Here is a 19875-nt window from a genome sequence, read left to right on the forward strand (position 1 = left end):
CATTCAGATGCCAAAAACAAGACACCCCCCCGTTTTCAGCCGAACCGAGGCCTCGCCAACCAAAACAACCGTCTAGACGACCTCTCTAAAGATGGTTTCTGTGGGGCAACCCCCCAATTCAGGCATGGCAGTTGAAGATTTAAGACCTTTGGATTGTAACAATTGCCGAACTCGGTCAGAATTAATTGACCATGAAAAAAAGACGCACTGCCGTGGCTTTGAGTGAAAGGCGGGGGAAGGTAAAGTCGGGGTCGGCGCAATGCATCTTAAGGACGGAATCCGGAAAGGCCCCCAGATTGCAGGCCAGGAAAGCTGGGGAAATGCCTTTAGCTCGTCTCCAAGACCCAAATGGTCTCGGGTGAGCCACTGAGTTTCCTTATTTTACTAACCGGCCACCTGCTACTTTTGTTTCCCTTTTTCCTTTGTACTCCCTTTCCCTTTCTTCTCCTCCTTATGTAGCTCTGTTGTAGCTATAGCTTGTAGTCCAGAATCTCAAGAACAAGATATAACCATTCCGATCTTCACCCACGTTTTAAAAGAGACGCACCTCCTTCGCTGATAGTTTTAAAGTTTCGCGAATCGAATCCCGTCCCGGTCACAAGGAGCCTGGTCATACCATTTCTGGCCAGCATTACATTCACCCCTCGCATAAACGCCAAAGACGAAAACGCTTGAAAAACTCCAACAAAGGACTCAACACAATGGCCGCCGCAGCTGCAGGTATTTTCTATATTCTTGAATATGAATATTTGTATTTCTATTGTTAGGTTGCTAATGAATGGCTTATAGCTATCGCTCTTACCGTTCCCGCCATTGCCGGATATCTGGATGCCAAGTACCATCTTTTGACCGATTTACACCTTATATCCTCCCTCGCCTTCTGCCGTATCCAATGTGCTATTCGCGAGAAACGAGATCGTCTACACCCATTTTACGTCCTTGAGGAACATGCACAAAAATTCCCAGAGAGAACTTGGCTATGGTTTCAGGGAAAAGAATATTCCTATAAACAGGGATACGAAGCTGTAATCCGTCATGGAAACTGGTTTAGAGATGAGTGTGGGGTTAAAAAAGGGGATATCATTGCCATCGATTTCATGAATTGTCCGGAGATGATATTCATCTGGATGGGATTGTGGGCTGTTGGTGGTATCCCTGCGTTTTATAACTATAATTTGACGGGAGACGCTTTGGTGCACGTGGTGAAGGTCAGCACTGCGAAACTTGCGATTGTGGGACACAGGGTTGAGGAGACGGTTGGGGTTAAAAAGCAAATCAATGAGGCTCTGCCAGAGGTCAACGTCGTCATCTTTGATGAGGCTTTGGAGAATACAGTGGCCAATTGGAGAATGGATAGACCGGAGGATGAGCTTTTGAGTGGTGCGAAATTAGCAGATATGGCTGCTCTCGTATATACAAGGTTCGTATTCTCCACATACAACTTAAATTCCCTAGACGTATATACATATATAAGATGAGCACTAATACGAGTCTTAATGCTGTAGTGGAACTACTGGCTTACCAAAACCAGCTATTGTAACTTGGTGGAAGAACACCGGTGCCTCCAAATTTGTCGCTCTCTGGCTCAAACTTAACCCGGGCAAGGACAGATACTACACCGCTATGCCAATTTACCATTCCTCAGCCGCCCTCTTCAACATCATGGCTTGCCTTCAAGTCGGTGCAACCTCCTGCATCGGCGAGAAATTCTCAAACCGAACATTCTGGCCCGAAGTTCGCGCCAGTGGATCAACGGTTCTCCAATATGTTGGAGAAACCTGTCGATACCTTCTTACTGCACCCCCAAGCCCCGATGACAGGAACCACAATGTCACCAAAGCGTTCGGAAACGGACTTAGAGGCGACGTATGGAAGGAATTCCGGGACAGATTTGGGATCCAGACTATTGGAGAGTTCTATGCCGCGACTGAGGGTATGAGTGCTACCTGGAATATGAATACTGGTGACTGGGGTATTGGTGCCGTAGGCGTTGCAGGTGCACTGGTGAACCTGATGCAAGGCAGCAAGACAGCAATTGTGGATATTGATTATGAGACCGAGGAAATCTGGAGGGACCCAGCCACTGGCTTCTGCAAGAAGGTGCCTAATGGTGAGAGAGGAGAGATGATTTTTAAACTCGATGAGAATGATATTTCTGCGAGCTACAAAGGGTATTATAAGAATGAAAAGGCCAGCATGAGCAAATTGCTCAGAGATGTTTTCAAGAAGGGAGATGTTTGGTTTAGAACCGGTGATGTTCTGACCGTTACTAATGATGGCCTTATCTATTTTGTAAGTTCCCTCCTAACTATCCTCTCTTCACACATTGCAACTTGTGCCTAACACCCATGTCTCTACAGAACGACAGGATTGGTGACACCTACCGCTGGAAATCAGAGAATGTATCCACGATGGAAGTCTCCAATGCCATCAACTCCCACCCAAGAAAAGTTGTTCTTGATTCCGCCGTCTTCGGCGTCCCACTTCCCAACCTTGATGGAAACGCCGGCGTTGCCTGTGTAGTTTTACACCCAGAAGTGAAAGAAGATCAAGCAACCTTCGACGAGTTACTCACATACCTCCAGAAGAGTCTGCCAAGATACGCATTACCTCTGTTTATCAGAGTCATTGGGGAAGTTGAGAGGACAGGAAATAACAAGGTTGTCAAGGGAGGACTGAGAAAACAAGGTGTTGATCCTGAGAAGACTGCTGGGCAGGCTGGTGGGGTTTGGTGGTTGAAAGATGGGAAGTATCAATTGTTTACTAATAACGATTGGAGCGAGATAAAGGCTGGCAGAGTCAAGTTGTAAGATATCTGCCACAGATATCCATTTGCATGTCCCTTGCATGAGCTGGGTAACGAAATAATCATTAGAATTTCTTGTACGAATACTTTTCAGGGACAGAAATAAGTTTCCTGCATAACGTGTATCTATATCTTCATAATATCATTCATAAACGGTACTAGCATATCTATTTATCCCTCGCAAGAACTTCAGTGGTAACAGTGCATATAGAACGGATGTAGTGAAAACGCGATCCTCAGATGTGCATATGTGTATCGTAATTAATTAAGTTAATAGGTAAATTTCACGCCGACATCGACATGCATAATTTGAAATAAACTTGCGGACTGCCTTTCTGGCGTGCTTTAACTATATCGGTTGATTTAGATTACAAGTCTCGAAAAATGAACATAGTGTAGATGTGGGGAAATAGGTATATCTGGGAGAGGTTTGATGAACGTTAGTGTCATAGCAGATCGCGGGCTGTCCATCTTCGGGCTGCTGTCAAATGTTGTATAATTAGTGTTAAAACAATCGGGTTCATTATGGGAGATGCTTAAATGTTTAGGGTTGTATCAATATTAATATTGCAATCAATTCGGTCACTGGCATAATATACCACAACCCAGGTAGCCCTAGATTTGGACCACCATCAACTAGGGGCTGGAGGAGCGGGTAGTTATATAAAATAGATGCCGTAATTACGTCTTATTAATATTAAGGAAATCCCTATAGGAATCAAATCCCGTTTTTGCGTTAGTCTAACTTCCAGTTGGCAATTGGCCAATTTGTGTTAATTATTAATTAATATACGTATATAAACTTCACTGCGCAGCTGCGTAATTAACGTAACATATGTTAACATTTGGATACATATGTTCACTTCTCACCTAGGCTCTACGATGTATTGGCCAAGTACTGTAAGCTAGTAAGTGTACTATAATATCTATATCTGTATTCTCACAATGTCATACCTTCATGAACAAACGTAGACGACTGATACCGGTCTTATTCATCTAGAAGCGCTACATATCACTGAGTAAATTTAAAGAGAACAAGTCCTTTTGCTTTTAATCTTGTATCAAGTCCATATCTACCTAGATATTTATTGTTATATGGCTGTGTAGCCAGTTGATCGGTCTAGATCTCAAAGGTCTGTTTGGCATATGCTGATTGACTTCTGTATTCATATCTGCATTCCTTTAAAATGGATCAACCCTCATCTTCAGGATTTACGGCCGGTCACTTAGTCAAGAAATATATATTCATATTGACCTATAAACTATTTAGGTATGGATAGGGGTTCATTATTATAGTTCTCTGAACTAGGTAGCTAGCTCCCCAATATTCGAAAGTTGCCTAGCATCTATACTACACCGCCGTCGACCTAGACGGAACTCAACGCTTCAGAGCTGGAGTCTTTTATATTTCGCCAAACCTGTTGTCTTTTTTCTGCAGCCCCAATCAGAGAAGAATGGCTAGCAGTATAAACAATAATAATTTTCTTTACTGTCCCTTTTGTGGGCTTCCTATCGGCGGCGAGCCTTTCCGCTTATATATCACAGATCTAGGGCCGTATTCGAGCACCGAGTATGGTAGAATAGTCCACCCGTTTGTCTACAGCAGTGCAGTTTTGAACGTGCACCAAACTACGGTAAGAACTCACTAGAATCTCAGAATAATCCGCCTATCTATATATACGGGTATGCGGTATAAAGAATATCTGACTCCGATATGATATGCATATGATGCAGTGGTTAGGGCACTTTCAAGTGGTCACAAAGCTACCCGATGTCATGTACGTCTGATATGAAGCTGCTGCATCGAATTTATCCATTTTGGATCTTTAATACTAATTAAATCTAATAAAACGCATTAAACACATGCACAGACCGATCAGCTACGACTTCCTACCATCCCAAGAAATAGGAGTTTCAATCCTTGCAGAATGGCAGGAACGAAATAAAATCAAATTCCCGCGATCTATGACGAGTGGCATCTACTTTGTTTTTAAAGGCCCTGATATCCACGCACCTGCAGTTGGCGCTGCTTTTAGGGTACCAGTTCATAGCGCATGTCTCGCTATTGTCGCTCGAGTGATGAACTGGCGGAAGCCCTACCTAGATTCCGAGTATTCTAGGGACTTGAGAGTACCTACCAACATTCAACAGCTCTATGACGCTCTCAGGGAAGCGAAAAGAAGACAATCAAATATTCTGGTAAACATCGAATGGCCAAATTTGTACCACGGTGCGAGAAGTCAATGGTCTGCGGCATGGCTACCTGAGTTAGGCAAAGAGGTATTTCCCCAGTATCAAAATTTTGTTAAAGCCTCCCTATCCATATCCCATTTTGATTATTTTTTTCACAAAAATTAGTGGTTATCTGCAGACCCAGTCTTCATACTTGATTCTACCGGCTGGACTGCAACGATATTATCATTACTTAGACCTCTCTTCGAACAGCCAGCCGCCCCGGAGTTCGGCATCACGGAGTCCTACACGGGAGAAAAAAACTATACCTTTGGCCATTCAAAATTTGAAAACTTGCCAGTAACGGTTTACGACGGGCTCCGCGACAATTTGGATATCCATTCGGTGCAATCTCTGCGCATGTGCTCCTCAAAAGTGCGTAAATCGATAGTGCTCACCCCTAGGTTCTGGAGAGACAGGTTGCTCAACGGCGAGGCTGTGCCCTGGCTGTGGGATATTGATGCACGGCAGGTTAAGAATTTCAGCCTTGCGAACGACTGGGGTGCCTTGGTACGGGCTTTAAGAATGCCAGGCCGTTATAATGATGATCGGCTACCAATTGGCCTTCGGAACAGGATTAGAATCTTCACGATCATTGCGGAAATTCGGCTGGAGGTGCCACGAAGGGGAAGCTAGTTGATTATGCCTTATACAGCTAATATGAGCAGCTTCTAGAACTACTTAAAGCTGCGTTAAACTATTTCTGCGTCTGGGTTGGGGAATATAGGGATGGTTCAATAATCGCGGTCCTGTAATCAAGTTTGCAAATTTGGGATATGAGATAACTTAAAATGGGATAGGTATGGTACTGAATACTGTGTATAGTTAGTCAAGGAAACCATTGCCGTGGTCTGCAAATCCGTCTTCAGTGCAATTCTGACCATAGTGAAACTAAATTTTGGTACGATCCAAGCATAAGTGTCATTGTAGGGCCATGTATGAGGCTACGCGAAGTTCTTGCTCCCTTGCATGGACTTCGTCGCGTGTCAGATATAGCGCTAAATATCTTTGTTGCAGCCTTTAATTGTCAATTGGTGATGCATATAGGCCGGCTTATAGCGTTTAAAAATGATATCGAGGTATCTAGATATATATCATGCATGACGTCGGTACAATCTTCAATATCAATTGACAGCGTGTTTATCCCCTAGCCTGCCTCAATAGTAACCAACGGAAGCCTGGATGAACTTTGTAGAACTTGCATGGCGATGTTCCAGAGGTTCATTTAAATGGAACCCTGGTATACTTGTAATTGTGATTGTAGCGAACATGGAAAAGCTTGCTTTGAGACCCGGATCCTGATATCGATATGGTCATCGGCATGAAAAACTGTATTTTGTCGAGATCTTTTCCGAAATTTTGTGAAACTCTACCTCCTAGCATGCATGCCGCATGCGCATGGTATGATCTATTTTAGGTGATTTCTTCATATGGAAATACTCCGAATAGGAGCTCCTAGACCCTCGAATTCGAACACTCGTATTCAGTAATCTGAAAGTCAATCCATCCTCCACTAGGCCTCCTTTTTAAGGCAGTATCCGAACTCAGTGAAAAACTTTATTCCTGCCTTAGCTATGGACATATGGCAGTTTAGATATACGGTGTACCGGTGATAGGACTCAGTTTTACGGCTTTGGAGTGAATATTATCATGCAGACCACCTTGGCTGCAACGGTGTAGATAGTGTTGGTTGATTTTAACATGATTATTGATCTCAAATGTTCTTTTCAAGCTATCAAGAGCTAAACTATGGAGAATAATCGATAGAAAAATAATTTTGTCTTTCCACGTTGCACACGCCGCTATAGTATATAGACTTGCTTTTATAAATTTACTGATGAATACGTAAGCCAGTTGTAAATTTCCTGACTTCAGCATTTCATCCGAACTACTAGCTAGCCTATAGTCACTCCTTCGGGGTAACATCAATACATCGATATCATTATTTATATATTTCGTCCTTTTCACGGACACGTTTTCCGAAGCCTATTTCCCTTATGCCTATATATACATATTTTACCTTCAGAGAATAGATATCTCATGATATACATCTCGGTCCATTAGATACGGAATTCCGAACTCAGACACACCCGCATATAGAGCCTCGTGCAGTGAAAACTGCGACAAAAGCTTCTAAGAAGCCTGCATCTGGGAAGGCTATAAAAAGCAAGAAAAACCGTGTTGGGCTCATGAGGAGCGTCAAATCCAAAGCATTCGGCCTTAAGGGTGCCAAGAATACTGAAACTAGAAAGAAGCGGGCCTTCCATTTCGTCGTTCATACGGGGGTAATAATATTATATGGATCATTGAGTCGCGAAGCCGGATCTTCCATTTAAGGGCAAAACCGTAGACTTGATGGACGCTGAAGCCATTGATAGTCTTACATACACTCTGCAGACCGTGCTGATCGTAGTTAAGACTGAAGAGATTTCCAAGATTTTTGAAGATACCTGGCCCGCTATCTCTGAAGAGGCTTTCACTATCATATAGAGTTGGAGTTGGGGTGTTGGATGTCGTGTGTTGCTATAACACTCACGGCTTCTTGTAAGGTTGTATTGATCCTGTTGATATCGATAGATCCTTCGAATTTAAACAGGCGTGCGTGTGCGCCCGGGTAGAAGCTTTCCATATGCTTGAAAAACTAGGATTCTTTAAACTGATCATTCGTAGATGAGTCGGATTGATGTAACAAATTGAATTAGTGAACCCCGCCGGACATACTGGCAGCCTCGCGCGCGCAGTCCTGATATATCGATATCGATTTTAATAGTTCCATATGATTGGACGGCTAAGGACCCGCTCTGTGTGACGAATAGGTCAAAGCTATTTTCGTCGAGCCCCATGTCGCCTGAAGCGCCATGTCCATGGCCACAGTTAGCCCAAGGCTTCTGGATTTCTAATGGCAATTGAATCGGGTCAACGTTGTCAGCCTGTGCATGTCGCGGTTTGAATATAAGCCTCGTCACCGTCGTAATCGGCATCCATTCCATTCCTTTCTTTCCGTTCTTGCAGCTATAGGTCAAGGTAGTTATCAATAACCCTATAAAAAGGTTCGCATCGGCCCGCGATTAGGCCCCGCGGTTGGTCGACAAAAGCTCTTGGGGGGCTGGGGCTCAAGTGGCCTCGACGTTTGAGCTAGGAATAGGGGAACTCCGAAGGAATTTGAAGTCACAACGCGTTTTATGCAACAAAATGTCCATCAAGGCCAAAATCTACGAACAACGTACGGAATAAAACTATCTGCTACATAATATCTTGAGTATATTTCTGATAGAAGGGGATTTTACAGGAAAGGATGGATGGGCAGCTAAAGATGAGGACCTTGAAAGCTATCTTCGCTCAAGTACGTACAACCCTTTTTGTTGCAGCAATTCTCAAAATCTCATCCATTCTTGGGCTCGGAGCCGAAAGATAATATGTGTGGCTAACCTAGACTTGGCCGAATTTACTCAGTGTCGACCACACCTTCCTTCATGTATGCCAATGCATCCATGCAGTAATTATATAATGCTGTCGATCTACAAAGTTTAAGTCTACAACTTACCTAATGAGATCAGATTTGTAGATTCTAAAATCTTGAAGGGCAACCAACCGGAGTCAACATCCCTTCACTATATGCTTGAGGGTTTCTATAGTATGCCTAATGATATATGGACTAAGGTTCACTGGGAATCAAACGGTTATTATGGTTGTAGCGATGGTCGTGATGAGGATATAGACCGACACGGTAAGTTTGGGCTGTAAGCTTATATAATTATTCATACTTTTGCTTCTCGAAGGAGTTTAATAGGCGCTAAGATCTTACTCTCGCTTCACTTAGATACCTGGTTCCGATTCCTGGTGAAGCAGCTATTCGAAAAGCCTGGGAAAGATTTCCCCCAAGATTATGATTATAGTTGGGATAAACTAGGATTCTTTACTACCTGGAAAAAGTCTGGCCGTAAATGTATGCTGTGCTTAGACTGTCCTGATGATCTTGTTAAAGGCATGAGGAAATCTCTGGAGACGGCATCTCCTGACCACTTCATCGTCGACCCATATGCATTTCACCAAGTTGCCATCCGAGGTATTGTTAATCTGTATGACAAGTCTATTTGGAGAATACGGGATGTTGTTAGAACAGTGGAAAAGGCAGGTTCCATAGAGAGAATCAATTCAGGCCTTTCTAATAACATCGGAGCCTCGTTACAGACCCGACCGAAAGCACGCAAACCAGAAGTTGACTACGACCATCTCCATGAAGCTGCTAGACACGTTATTCACAGCACCGAAACTCTTCAAGTATCCACTCAGCTTTTAGAGCAGATTATACTAAGACACAAAGAACGCTTGAATTGTTTGGGAAATATACCAGAAGAAGAAAAGGTTTGCATGAGACAGGTTGGGGATAACCTCATGTTCTACTATGGAATGATACATGCATTCAAATGCCGCTCCGAGTCCATGCAAGCTCGTCATCAGAACGAAATACAATTAGTACGTTTCTTAACGAACAGTCAGGACCTACAAAGACGGAAACGTCTAACGAGGGGCTACAGGCATTCAATACCGTCGCGCAATATCACAGTCACGTTGCCGCTATCGACTCCGCCGCCATGAAGGTCATTGCTGCACTAACAGCAGCTTTCTTGCCAGCCACGTTTGTTTCGGTATGTTATAGTTTCCAGCTACCTATCGGTAGAGGTATTTTGCTAATGAATAACCTTTACTTCAGGCAATCTTCAGTATGAGCTTCTTCAACAATGGAGGAGACAACGGCACGAGCGCTGGTGGCGCCGACGGTGCGGGTGGTGACGAGGGCTGGTCACTTTCAGATAAGTTCTGGATTTACTGGGCGTTTGCGGTACCACTAACTGTCGCAACGATCATCCTCCTAGCCTTCAGCAAACAGATAATGCGTCGACTCGGGATGGTATAGGATTATTCAGCGGCTTAAACTACAATTGAAACGTCATCAGATACAACTTGACATCCGTTTATAAAGCACACATGTATAAAACGACCGCGTCCGGCAGGACTTAGATTTGGGGATTGATTGTTGCTCTGATTGGCGTTCTAGCGATAAAATTACCAGCATCAGATTCAAATGCTTTTTTATACTTGTTCCTGCATTCTTCTATATTTTGCATGAAGCCTCAAGTGCGCTTCAAATATTCTATAGCGTCAGTCTTCCCTTTACCACGAATCTCCTTGTGTGTTTCGCATATATATTCTTTACTGCAAAATTACACGAAATACATGATCATACAATAATTGTCACCGGATCGAGTATGAACACATGGCCGAAATGTATTTACCTGCCCATAATTCTGTTTCACACAGCTAGAAACGATAAATTGACTCTTTTAGGGTTATTTTGGTTGGCTTATCAATGTCTGTATATGCAGTACAAGTTCCTTTTTCTCATCGCTAGATGTTGTTCCGCATGTGCTCAACCAACATTTCCTAATCTTGCAAACTCACACTAATTAAACCCTGCCTGAACACCCGATCGATCGCTGCCATACCTACCTTCACAACTTCACTGTCAACAATCTCGCCAAAATGCCTTGCAAAGACGATACCTCAATTATCCTGAATTTCCTTGATATGGACGGGATATCGAATTACCCTAATGGTCTTTCAAAAGTTCAGTTGACGCGCAAGGTTGAATATCTGCTGTTCTATATTCGGGGCAGGCGAATGCGGCAAGAAAACATGATGGAATTGGAGGACATGATCATGCCGACCGGGACGCCTTTAATCGACAGAATCAGGGTCAAAAACGGCGGGAAAACAAGGCACTCCAGCTGACGATCCGAAATCAAGACAGCTGGAAAATTATATAGGGGGTTCGCGCTCACGCTCGAGGCCGGCGCCTGCCGCCCCGCACTAGTTTTGATAATTGTCGATGTAGTTAGATCATCGGTCTAACAATTCCCTGCGGGCCGCATTTACTTTGTTCCAACGAATAAGACGACGACGAAAGCGGAAGGATCCAGTACGGCCAATTGAGACACCATCCGTCCGAATCAAAGATAGATTGATCCTACATTGGATCACTGTTAGAGACATTACCCTTTCCCCATAACTACCCTATCTAATATACGAAGCCTGGTTCACGATAAGGGGACCGGCAAGTTCCATCACCCACTCAGCCTTGAAAAGCGAATACGAGAGATACCCTGCAAAGCTAATTCTTCACCTCCCGTTTTTTCAACCACAGAACCCTTGGGATTCCCTCATGCGAACACAGCGCTTTCGTGCAAAGCCTGGCTTCGAACCGCCGTTGACGAAAGGCGAAGAGATTTCACTCTATACGACATGGATGGCTATGTTCGAAAGTTCACGAAGAATCTTCCAGAGTTGAGATGGAGACGTATACATGTTTGCTTCATCGAAGGGCTTTCCTATTATAATACATAGTTGTACGTTATACAATGCATTTACTTTCGACTGTCCTACTCGTCATCGACCGCAGGATCCATCTGTCCGCCAACTGTACTCAAAAATGTATCATTTTCCAAAGAGATATACGTACCTGTACCATACAGGATTATGCAGCCCCCGTGCATACTTACATACATGTACATGTACAGTACATACTTGAATTATGTAGTTACATATGTAAGTACTGCATGCACAGAGCATCGAGCCACCCCAGACTCCATGGGACTGGCCTACATACTTATTCCAGATGACATTCCATTGCATTGTGACACTTTCAAAAGGTCCGAGGCCGCCGACGAACTAACAACGCGTTTTCCCCTTTCGAGAGTCCCCATGCGAAACCTTCTTGCTAGAATATGCTACCCCGCTTCCTTAAACCTTCAAAATCGCCTGCGATGCCTTGCAAAGCAACCATTCCACCCGTTGAAATAGCCAGAGACGACACTCCACGAGAAATCTGGGACTGGTTATTGCGAAAACGAAAGGAGGTCCGCGACGAATCCGAATTGCGCCCGCAATCATTCAATCCGTGGGGCGCTGGGGTATTCGAAAGCATCGGTTACGAAACGCGGATGAATCGGTGGGAAGACCAGCAAGAAGAATTAGAAGAAGCAAGGATAGAGCTCGAACGAAGGCGGCTTTCACAGCTAGAAACGCCAGAAACCCTTTCTGTTCCCTGAAATTACGAGTATAATATCCGGATTGGCCGGCTTTGCTTTGAAGGGCGGCAGTCACCAGATGCCCTGCAAGGCAACGCTTTCCCCCCCGGAAGTTGCAACAGACGAGACCCCGCGCGAGATTTGGGATTGGTTGATGCGAAACCGAAGAGTAACTCGCGACTTTTGTGGGCAGCGCCAACTCACATCGGCTGCGGTTAAACTCAGGGAACGAAGATCTTACCACCACCGAATGGCACTTTGGGAACTACGATAATTCATATTTTTTTATATATTTTTATCTCCTTTATTTCTCGACCCTCCTTTTTCCTCTTCTTTTCTTCGGAAAATTTGTGAAACCGCCATTTAATATCCATTTGCCAAGTTATCGGCTATCACAATAAAACATGCCATGCAAGTCAAGCCTACTACCGTCCGAAACAGTTGAAGACGACACGCCATCATCGATATGGGACTTTCTAATGCGAAGGAAAAGAGTACTTCGGGAAGCTAGCGAGAGACGCCCATTGCAACGAGCACATCCACGGTTAGAGTTCGCAGAACTTTCTCGTCAGAATGCCTTACAAACGAGAAACGGGCCCAATGTTAAATAAAATCAACATGGGACTACTATCCTTCTTTCCAGCTCCATTTCGAGCCGATCCCCGGGCAAACATCTTCAGTATACCCTGTATTCACGCTATCACAGTTTCGACAACTCGCAACTCTATTCTTGCTAGGGTACACCCTTTCCCATAAACTTATAGTTCAAGATTGGGAGGGTTCGAGAATTCAAACATCATAATCTTGCGCCAGCTCCGCAATCTCAACTCCTTCCGGCCCGCTGAATAGTAATCGAGAAATTATTAATTTAATTATACTCTCTATCAATAATTGTCGTCATGGCCCATTCCATAGCCAGAAGCTCCATAAGGAGCAGCCTTTTATGTATCCGCATAACATTTCTTCTAGAACAACCTCGTGGCATCTAAGAATGTATTATAACTAGATTATACTACAAAATACACTCTTGGTCTGAAATTATGTGCCTAGCCATTACATCAAAATATTGAAATGATTAGCACGCCTTTGGTCCGCATAGTAATCCAGTTAATGTTAATAAATTTGATTGATCGTTTTTGTGCTAAGTACAGAAGCTTTATATTAAGATATGGATTATTGGAAAGATCGGCATATCTAAGGCGAAAGTCGCGGGCGTAGCGGCTTGCCGATACCAAAGTTAGGCATTTCCACAAATATGGAGATAAAAGGGAGCTTTGCTATAACACTAATATCGATGTTACCATATCCATCTTTAAAACCCAAACCCAACGCCTCCTGGTGGATGCTTTGTCCGGCAGACCCTGCATCTCATTAGATACCACACATGGTGGTTGTTTGCTGCTGACTGTTCCTCCAAAAGGCCACCAAACCGTTCGCCGCAGTGACGGCATTTTGTCGACTTATTGAGAGATGAAGCCATATCTCTTAGGGAGCCCTTGACGGTATCTCTTCGAGTATTGAGCTCTCTTAAAGTGGTTTCTCGATCCTCGAGGTCTATCACGCGGATTCTCAACATACCTTGAAGGGCCGAAACTTCAGCGGAGATATTCGTAGCGTGTTGACGGAGGAATTCAAGTTCCATTGCCGGAAATCGAGAAATATTCTCGCGAAACTCTTCGCTTCCAAAAAGCTGGAGTCCGTCCTTGAGCCACAAATCCATTATGGGAGCTCTGAGGGCCTGGTCTGTTGGCAAAGTCCTCGCTTCGATGTCATCTAACAGTTGCCAATGAGCGGGTACCCATTTATCTGGCATGTTATCTTGAAACTTCTTGGCTGCATAAGCCTTGAGCTTCTCGATCATGTACTGGTCTCCAAGGGCGTACATGACAATATGGCGATGCTGCCGATGGATATCTTCGGACGTAACCGCGTTGAGTTGCGTCGTGGAGAGTTCCGAGCTACTTGGGAATAGCTGGTCTTCCGGATCCACCCAACCGGCATCTCCCCCGCCGGCCATTTTTAATGAGGATAGTGCTGATATAGCATCGCCGTCCAGATTGTTAATTGGTAGATCTTCTTCCGTCTGGACAACTGTGTAGTCTCCAGTGTACAAGAATTTGAGCATTGTCTCGATATCGAGAGGAAGCTCATTTGACAAGTCAATTTCGGCATTTTTTGCTTCCTAATAATCCAGAAGTTTCGATCGTTAGTTAGCTAGCTCCCGGAAATTCCATCTAGGATACCCTTCTCGTACTCAAATATGGGGCAAGATAGGATATTCTAACCTTGAAGCTACTGTCGCAGACTGTCGAAAAGTACTCGGACTGAGGACAGATGATGGCTCGATGGACCTTCCACTCCTTCGGACCACATATGACCGTGAAGTCAGAGTATTTTCCAGACTCTAGGAAGCCTTCCATTTTGGCAATGCTTCTAGGATATTTGATGTTATTCAGTAGGTGTTTTGGTTGTGAGGATAAGGTTGGTGTGTCGCAACAGAAGACTAGGGTTGATGGAGGGATTCGATTGGTGAGTTGCAGGGGCAGATGGTTACAAAATCTGGTTCTAGATCACAGACATGATCGCAGACATTACGAGAAAACACCTGTCTTTGGTATCTATCTAACTTAGCTAGCGATTATACCACATCTACCGTTTAAAAAGACATTGAAGATGGCATTATGACGCTGCTCTGAGTTTGAGCATCTGCCTGCCTTGTGATTAAGTACCTACCTAGGCGGGATAGCATAGGAGCAGAGCATCTCCTAAAGGCCACAAACTCCTAGGATCCTGAGAAAACCGTAAACAGGTATCTTGTCCCCACTCAACCCCACCTTGCCATATCTCGCGGAAGATTCTCCTAGATACCCACTGTTTTCATTGCTATACATAGAACCTATCACTAATCACGCAGAATGGGTGAATAGTTGAATATACTTGTTACTAGAAGGATTATTTCCTCGTAACAGATTTGACAGCAATATTAATACTGATTGCAATTTGGTACGCTCATGTGTCAAAGCCACTAAGATGATTATTTAGTCTTGGAGTAGTCCCGTTCCCGTCTTGGAGGTAAATTTAATTCGATATCAAGACACTGAGATTCAAAAAGCGGGTTCTCTATTGCCCCTAGGCTAGTGCAGTCTATCTGGCACCCTTAATCTCACATACCTCTAGCTTACATTTACTAGTTATTGGGTCTTGGATTGAAACGAGCAACCCACGGGTTTCCCTGAATTCGAGGCTAGGGTTTACCCTCCTCACAAGTAACTATAAGCTTTGCAAAGATCATGCAAAAATCTCGTATTGGGCTCCTTCAACTCATTTGTGACCTCCCGGAAACCCTGGAATCCGTTCATGCTATCAGGGAATCGTGACCCATGCTTTTTGAGATTTTTCATGAACAAGTAAAATCGATTGCCATCAATTTCCCTTCCAATCTTGTATAACTCATGGAGTACGATCGCGAGGCACCCGCCTTCTTCCTGGCTTTCCAATAAAGGGGAGTTTATATCTATTGTAGCAATGAATTCTTCCAACATCTTCTGGTATTCATCCTTTAGCTGCGGGATTTGAAGGAAGTCGACTGCATCCAGGATAGCGACAAATTTTGCCGTGGCCTCTGCAGAAAACCTCTTATGACGTTTCGGTCTCCAGACCTCTCTCCGGTATAGCCAGTTCAGAACTTCTTCCATGCCGACCCATGTAATTGTAAGAAGGTGGATTTTCCTTTCATTTGTCTCCTTGAGCCCGACATTGAGGGCAGCTCTGAAGAATTCTGAAGGAGGGCCAATGACAGATTCGTGAACTTGGACAGTAACCTTATCTTCTCCCTGTCCGACGATTAATTCAACATCCGGGGTTGAGTATTTGAAATATTGAGAGCTAGAACGGGTTATCGACCCTTGTTAGCGCGATACTGACTTTATGGAATACTTTGTCACCTAGTAGTATCGATATGCCCTGGTCTCTCGTACCTTTCATAAGTATATGTAGATGTCATTTTTAGGAACGGCCAACTTGGCGATGCTTGAATTTTCGATTAAGGCGTCCTGGTTCCCTCTCTTCTTGAATCCAGTATGGCAGGATTTTGACCCCCGGTATGTCTAGGAAGTTTAGGGTGTTAATACGACGTATCGTATTGATAAATCTTTGTTCATGATCAAGACCAGATTTAAATGCTCAAAAAAATTAGACCATGCGTCTACCTAGATAGTTACGACCCTAAGTACGGCTACTGCTTCGCAGCAGCAGTAATTCTGATTTACGAGATAACAAGTACGCGAGTTTGCCAAAAACAAAAAGGCAATATCCCATTGTTGCGAGACGTCTGAGACTGTGGTGTGCCGAGTTTGTGTTACAAGACAACGAATTTTGTTAGAGATATTCGTTGTGCCACCACGAGATTGCGTTTGTGGAACGCCGGTGCGTGTGATGTGGCAGTGTGTGATTGAGCTTGAAACCATCATCAATAGATTTTTTTAAGCGAAGGCACTCTTCTTTGTAGGTTTGGTTGTCTTTGACCCGTCTAACAAGCAAAATCAGTGGTCGTCAAGCGCGAGCCCGTTGAGCTAGAGTGATTGTGTTACGGGCACTCGCATACCGCTGTGACCTATGCTTGAGCCGACCAACACATCGTCAAACGGGCATTCAATTATCGAGGTGTTGATTTTGTTGGATAATTGTTTTAGGGATGCTACCAAATGACGCCATTGTTGCACAGATCGACCTGTCGATGATGTGATCAGGAAATGAGCGACTGCGCGAATCAGAATCCAAAGAATTAAAGAGGAGACTGAGATGGGGCCTCAAAAGGGGGGAGGATTTAAACTGTCGGGGTACCTCACCAAAACCAAATACATTCTCTTGTATCTCGATATTCCCATGATTCTTTACATTCTTCGGGTCGACTTGTATACTTCAAATCGAAATCTTGGAATTCCAGAAAATCGACCGAGGAGTAATACTCTTACTATCACGATACTCTTCAAAACCGAATCGAAATTCCGAAATGACACCACTGCAAACACAACCTGCAGAAGCAAGGAGTCGGTGCGTTTCAACATGTAGCACCCGGCTGAAAAATAATCGTTTGCGCAATTGCCATCCAAAAGCCTCCCATTTTCCGCACGAAAACGCCTCGCAAAGCCATGTTAGCTCGGGGCTACCTTGCTACCTAGCCTAGATTTTGGATACTCGTATAGGAACTGAATTTATTTCCGAGGCTATCAATATAGTATTGCCACGAATCAGGGTCCACGATTAAAGCATGCGTTAGCGAACATCTCATGGCTACCTTTGAATGCACTGTCGATCTCAGTCGTCACTAACGTCGGCAGTTTGACTGCCTCTTCGAACAGCCCCGTGGCAAAAATATGCTATTTTAATTTGAAGCTTTTAGTAGAAAACAAGCTTTTCTAGTAGTAGTTTATTTTAATGCTAGATAAAAAATGTCTAACTACTTACTGTCTATGAAAATATAAATTAAGGGAGAATGCCTGGATTTGAAGTTATTGGGGAAACAAAACGGAAAGAGTGGATCCACCAAAAAGTCTACACGAAAAAAACAAGAAGAAGCTTTATTAGAGTATTGCCATCTTACACTTTTGTTCAATTTTATTTTCCGCCACGATGGGTCTCTTCAGTCGATCTGGGCGAAATGCCATCAAACCGAAACAATTTATACTCAACTATACCTACAGCTTGCACCTCAATAAACGATTAACAGATATGCACGACAATCCAATTTATTTCATAGATACCGACAAAAGATCACGGGATCGTTTCGTCAGGATTCGGGCAGGCAGAGATAAGAAAGGGCCAGTGGTCGCCAATATTAGCACCAATGACACAAAAAGGGAGTTCCGTTTCCGAGTGGGTCAAGGCCCAGAAGAACACCTTGTCGAAAATAAATCGGAAAAGAAAGACTTTAAATGGACATGGACCCTACCGAATGGTGTGGGTCCCAGCAAGAATATGATTTGGGTGTATACCAAAGACCTAGATTTAGACCCCCACGGGAAGCATAGTATTTCAAGACGGGCATTAAAACTACTCGATATGGACACGAATAGGGCGATTGCCATATTTGTGAACGAAAGGGTCGAATTGACAAAGCAAGGGGTGTTCACGATCAACGGTGAAGACTGTCAGAGATATGGCCCGGCTTTCGAAACAGCCGTTCTCACATCCGCTTTGGCCATCATCCAGCAGGTTGGATTAACGGGCAGCGGGCTTGGGGAGATTGTTGTGGAATCAGCTGTCGGTACTGTTACCGAACAAGCAATCATGGCGGCATTTGCGGGGTAAATTTCGCAAGTTCCTGCATAAGGCCAGGGATTGGTCAGCCAATGATGTCCCTCTCCGTTCTTAGTTAGTTTATAATTCTTTCTTTTGAAGCGACTACCAACGTAATGTACTTGTAAGAAGTATATATACTTCCATACCGGCCATGCATAGACCTCATTGCATTGAAGCTCATCGTTCGAATTGTCGGTTTTCCCCAACTAAGTATTATATAAAAATAATACAGTCCGGGGATACATAGTTTCACGATAGAATAGAGATATCATGCGTACTATTCCCGGGCTACCCTTGCACCAGCCTTAACCTCCTTCGCGTTCCAATGCAGTGTATTTCCCCTTTGAATATTAGTCTCAGATAACATGCATAATGTGTGAAAGCGAAATGGCCCAGCCACTTTGTGCCGTACCTAAAAACTCCCATACCTTTTTTCTCTCGCACACTCACACACATATCTCCACATGCAAATACGACTCACCCTCCATCAAATAACCTCTCGGACCGTTATCAATAACCCGCCAGACCGCGATGGTGTCAGAATCTACTGCGTCGCCGAGACATACCCAAGATGTGTTGTTGATGTCGCCATTTGAGCTTGGCCTCAAAGAAGCTTAGGTCGTTATAAGGTGGAGCAGGCCTGACATTGCATCCACTTCAAAACAACCTCCTCGTCGTAGGTGCTGCTTAACTTGCCACCCTTTTTTTCCCTTACATCCAACCAACCAACGACGTAACGTTTCTCCGGACGATATCGTTCGTAGAGGGTTTTATATATACACACATCGCATACACTCCGTCCCCTCCCTTCTCTTTTCCTTCCGTCTTCGAGAGTACATACTTCCCCCCGGCCTGCTGTCAGGATGCCCTGTAAAGCTCACGTCTATCCCCACGGAAGATTTGAGCTCTGGTTAAACCACCCAACCGACCAAATCTACTTCCGCCTCTGGGAACGGTTTATTCAGGATCAACATACGAAGAAAGGGAGGAAGAGAAAGTGGGTTTCCTCGTACTTTGGATACAAGGTCCGCTTGACCGACACTGCGAACGTTCAAGGCCAAGGACGACAGCAAACAGCTGTGCGTGTTGCACAGGATTCCAATAACGAGTCGTCTGCCTCTGGTTCTCTCGGAAGTCAGTAATCAGACGCAAACAGACCTGGGCTGGCTCTTCCGTATTATAAATCGGCGTCGGATGCCAATATTCTAGGCCGTCTTACCCGATGTTCGCCTTCCAAAGTCTTACATACTACCAATAATTTCTCTTGATCTCAAAATACCCCACGATACCCAATATAACTCCAGCAATTCAAGCCTCAACAAATAAATTACAAATACATTGAATCCAAAGCTATCCTTAGTGGAACAATAGTCGTCCTTCTTTAAACACCCATATCCGTGCCAGAACAGGGTTTGATCATCAAGCACTTTCCCCGTTCAAATCTTGTAC

General features: G+C 44.1%; 7 protein-coding genes across 7 annotated transcripts; 5 read left to right on the plus strand and 2 right to left on the minus strand.

Moving 5' to 3' along the window:
* Nucleotides 1-701: 701 nt before the first annotated feature.
* Nucleotides 702-2810, plus strand: AOL_s00004g58 (uncharacterized protein; the record flags this gene model as incomplete). Its single annotated transcript, XM_011118708.1, has 4 exons — nucleotides 702-720; nucleotides 790-1420; nucleotides 1506-2292; nucleotides 2361-2810. The coding sequence occupies 4 exons, from the start codon at nucleotides 702-704 to the stop codon at nucleotides 2808-2810; spliced, it is 1887 nt and encodes a 628-aa protein (XP_011117010.1).
* Nucleotides 2811-4669: 1859 nt separating this feature from the next.
* Nucleotides 4670-5674, plus strand: AOL_s00004g59 (uncharacterized protein; the record flags this gene model as incomplete). Its single annotated transcript, XM_011118709.1, has 2 exons — nucleotides 4670-5086; nucleotides 5165-5674. 2 exons carry the CDS (start codon nucleotides 4670-4672, stop codon nucleotides 5672-5674), a joined length of 927 nt encoding a protein of 308 aa, XP_011117011.1.
* Nucleotides 5675-8230: 2556 nt separating this feature from the next.
* AOL_s00004g60 (uncharacterized protein) lies at nucleotides 8231-9956 on the plus strand (the record flags this gene model as incomplete). Its single annotated transcript, XM_011118710.1, has 6 exons — nucleotides 8231-8261; nucleotides 8328-8381; nucleotides 8604-8765; nucleotides 8859-9514; nucleotides 9577-9687; nucleotides 9753-9956. The coding sequence occupies 6 exons, from the start codon at nucleotides 8231-8233 to the stop codon at nucleotides 9954-9956; spliced, it is 1218 nt and encodes a 405-aa protein (XP_011117012.1).
* A 1867-nt stretch (nucleotides 9957-11823) lies between these two features.
* On the plus strand, nucleotides 11824-12147 carry AOL_s00004g61 (uncharacterized protein; the record flags this gene model as incomplete). The annotated part of the gene is made up of 1 exon (XM_011118711.1): nucleotides 11824-12147. The coding sequence occupies one exon, from the start codon at nucleotides 11824-11826 to the stop codon at nucleotides 12145-12147; it is 324 nt and encodes a 107-aa protein (XP_011117013.1).
* A 1291-nt stretch (nucleotides 12148-13438) lies between these two features.
* AOL_s00004g62 (uncharacterized protein) lies at nucleotides 13439-14546 on the minus strand (the record flags this gene model as incomplete). The annotated part of the gene is made up of 2 exons (XM_011118712.1): nucleotides 13439-14308; nucleotides 14412-14546. 2 exons carry the CDS (start codon nucleotides 14544-14546, stop codon nucleotides 13439-13441), a joined length of 1005 nt encoding a protein of 334 aa, XP_011117014.1.
* An 840-nt stretch (nucleotides 14547-15386) lies between these two features.
* On the minus strand, nucleotides 15387-16129 carry AOL_s00004g63 (uncharacterized protein; the record flags this gene model as incomplete). Its single annotated transcript, XM_011118713.1, has 2 exons — nucleotides 15387-16011; nucleotides 16104-16129. 2 exons carry the CDS (start codon nucleotides 16127-16129, stop codon nucleotides 15387-15389), a joined length of 651 nt encoding a protein of 216 aa, XP_011117015.1.
* A 1628-nt stretch (nucleotides 16130-17757) lies between these two features.
* AOL_s00004g64 (uncharacterized protein) lies at nucleotides 17758-18435 on the plus strand (the record flags this gene model as incomplete). The annotated part of the gene is made up of 1 exon (XM_011118714.1): nucleotides 17758-18435. The coding sequence occupies one exon, from the start codon at nucleotides 17758-17760 to the stop codon at nucleotides 18433-18435; it is 678 nt and encodes a 225-aa protein (XP_011117016.1).
* Nucleotides 18436-19875: the final 1440 nt, after the last annotated feature.

The sequence above is a fragment of the Orbilia oligospora genome (genome assembly GCF_000225545.1).
Source record: "Orbilia oligospora ATCC 24927 unplaced genomic scaffold scaffold00004, whole genome shotgun sequence".
Classification (NCBI taxonomy): Eukaryota; Fungi; Ascomycota; class Orbiliomycetes; order Orbiliales; family Orbiliaceae; genus Orbilia; species Orbilia oligospora.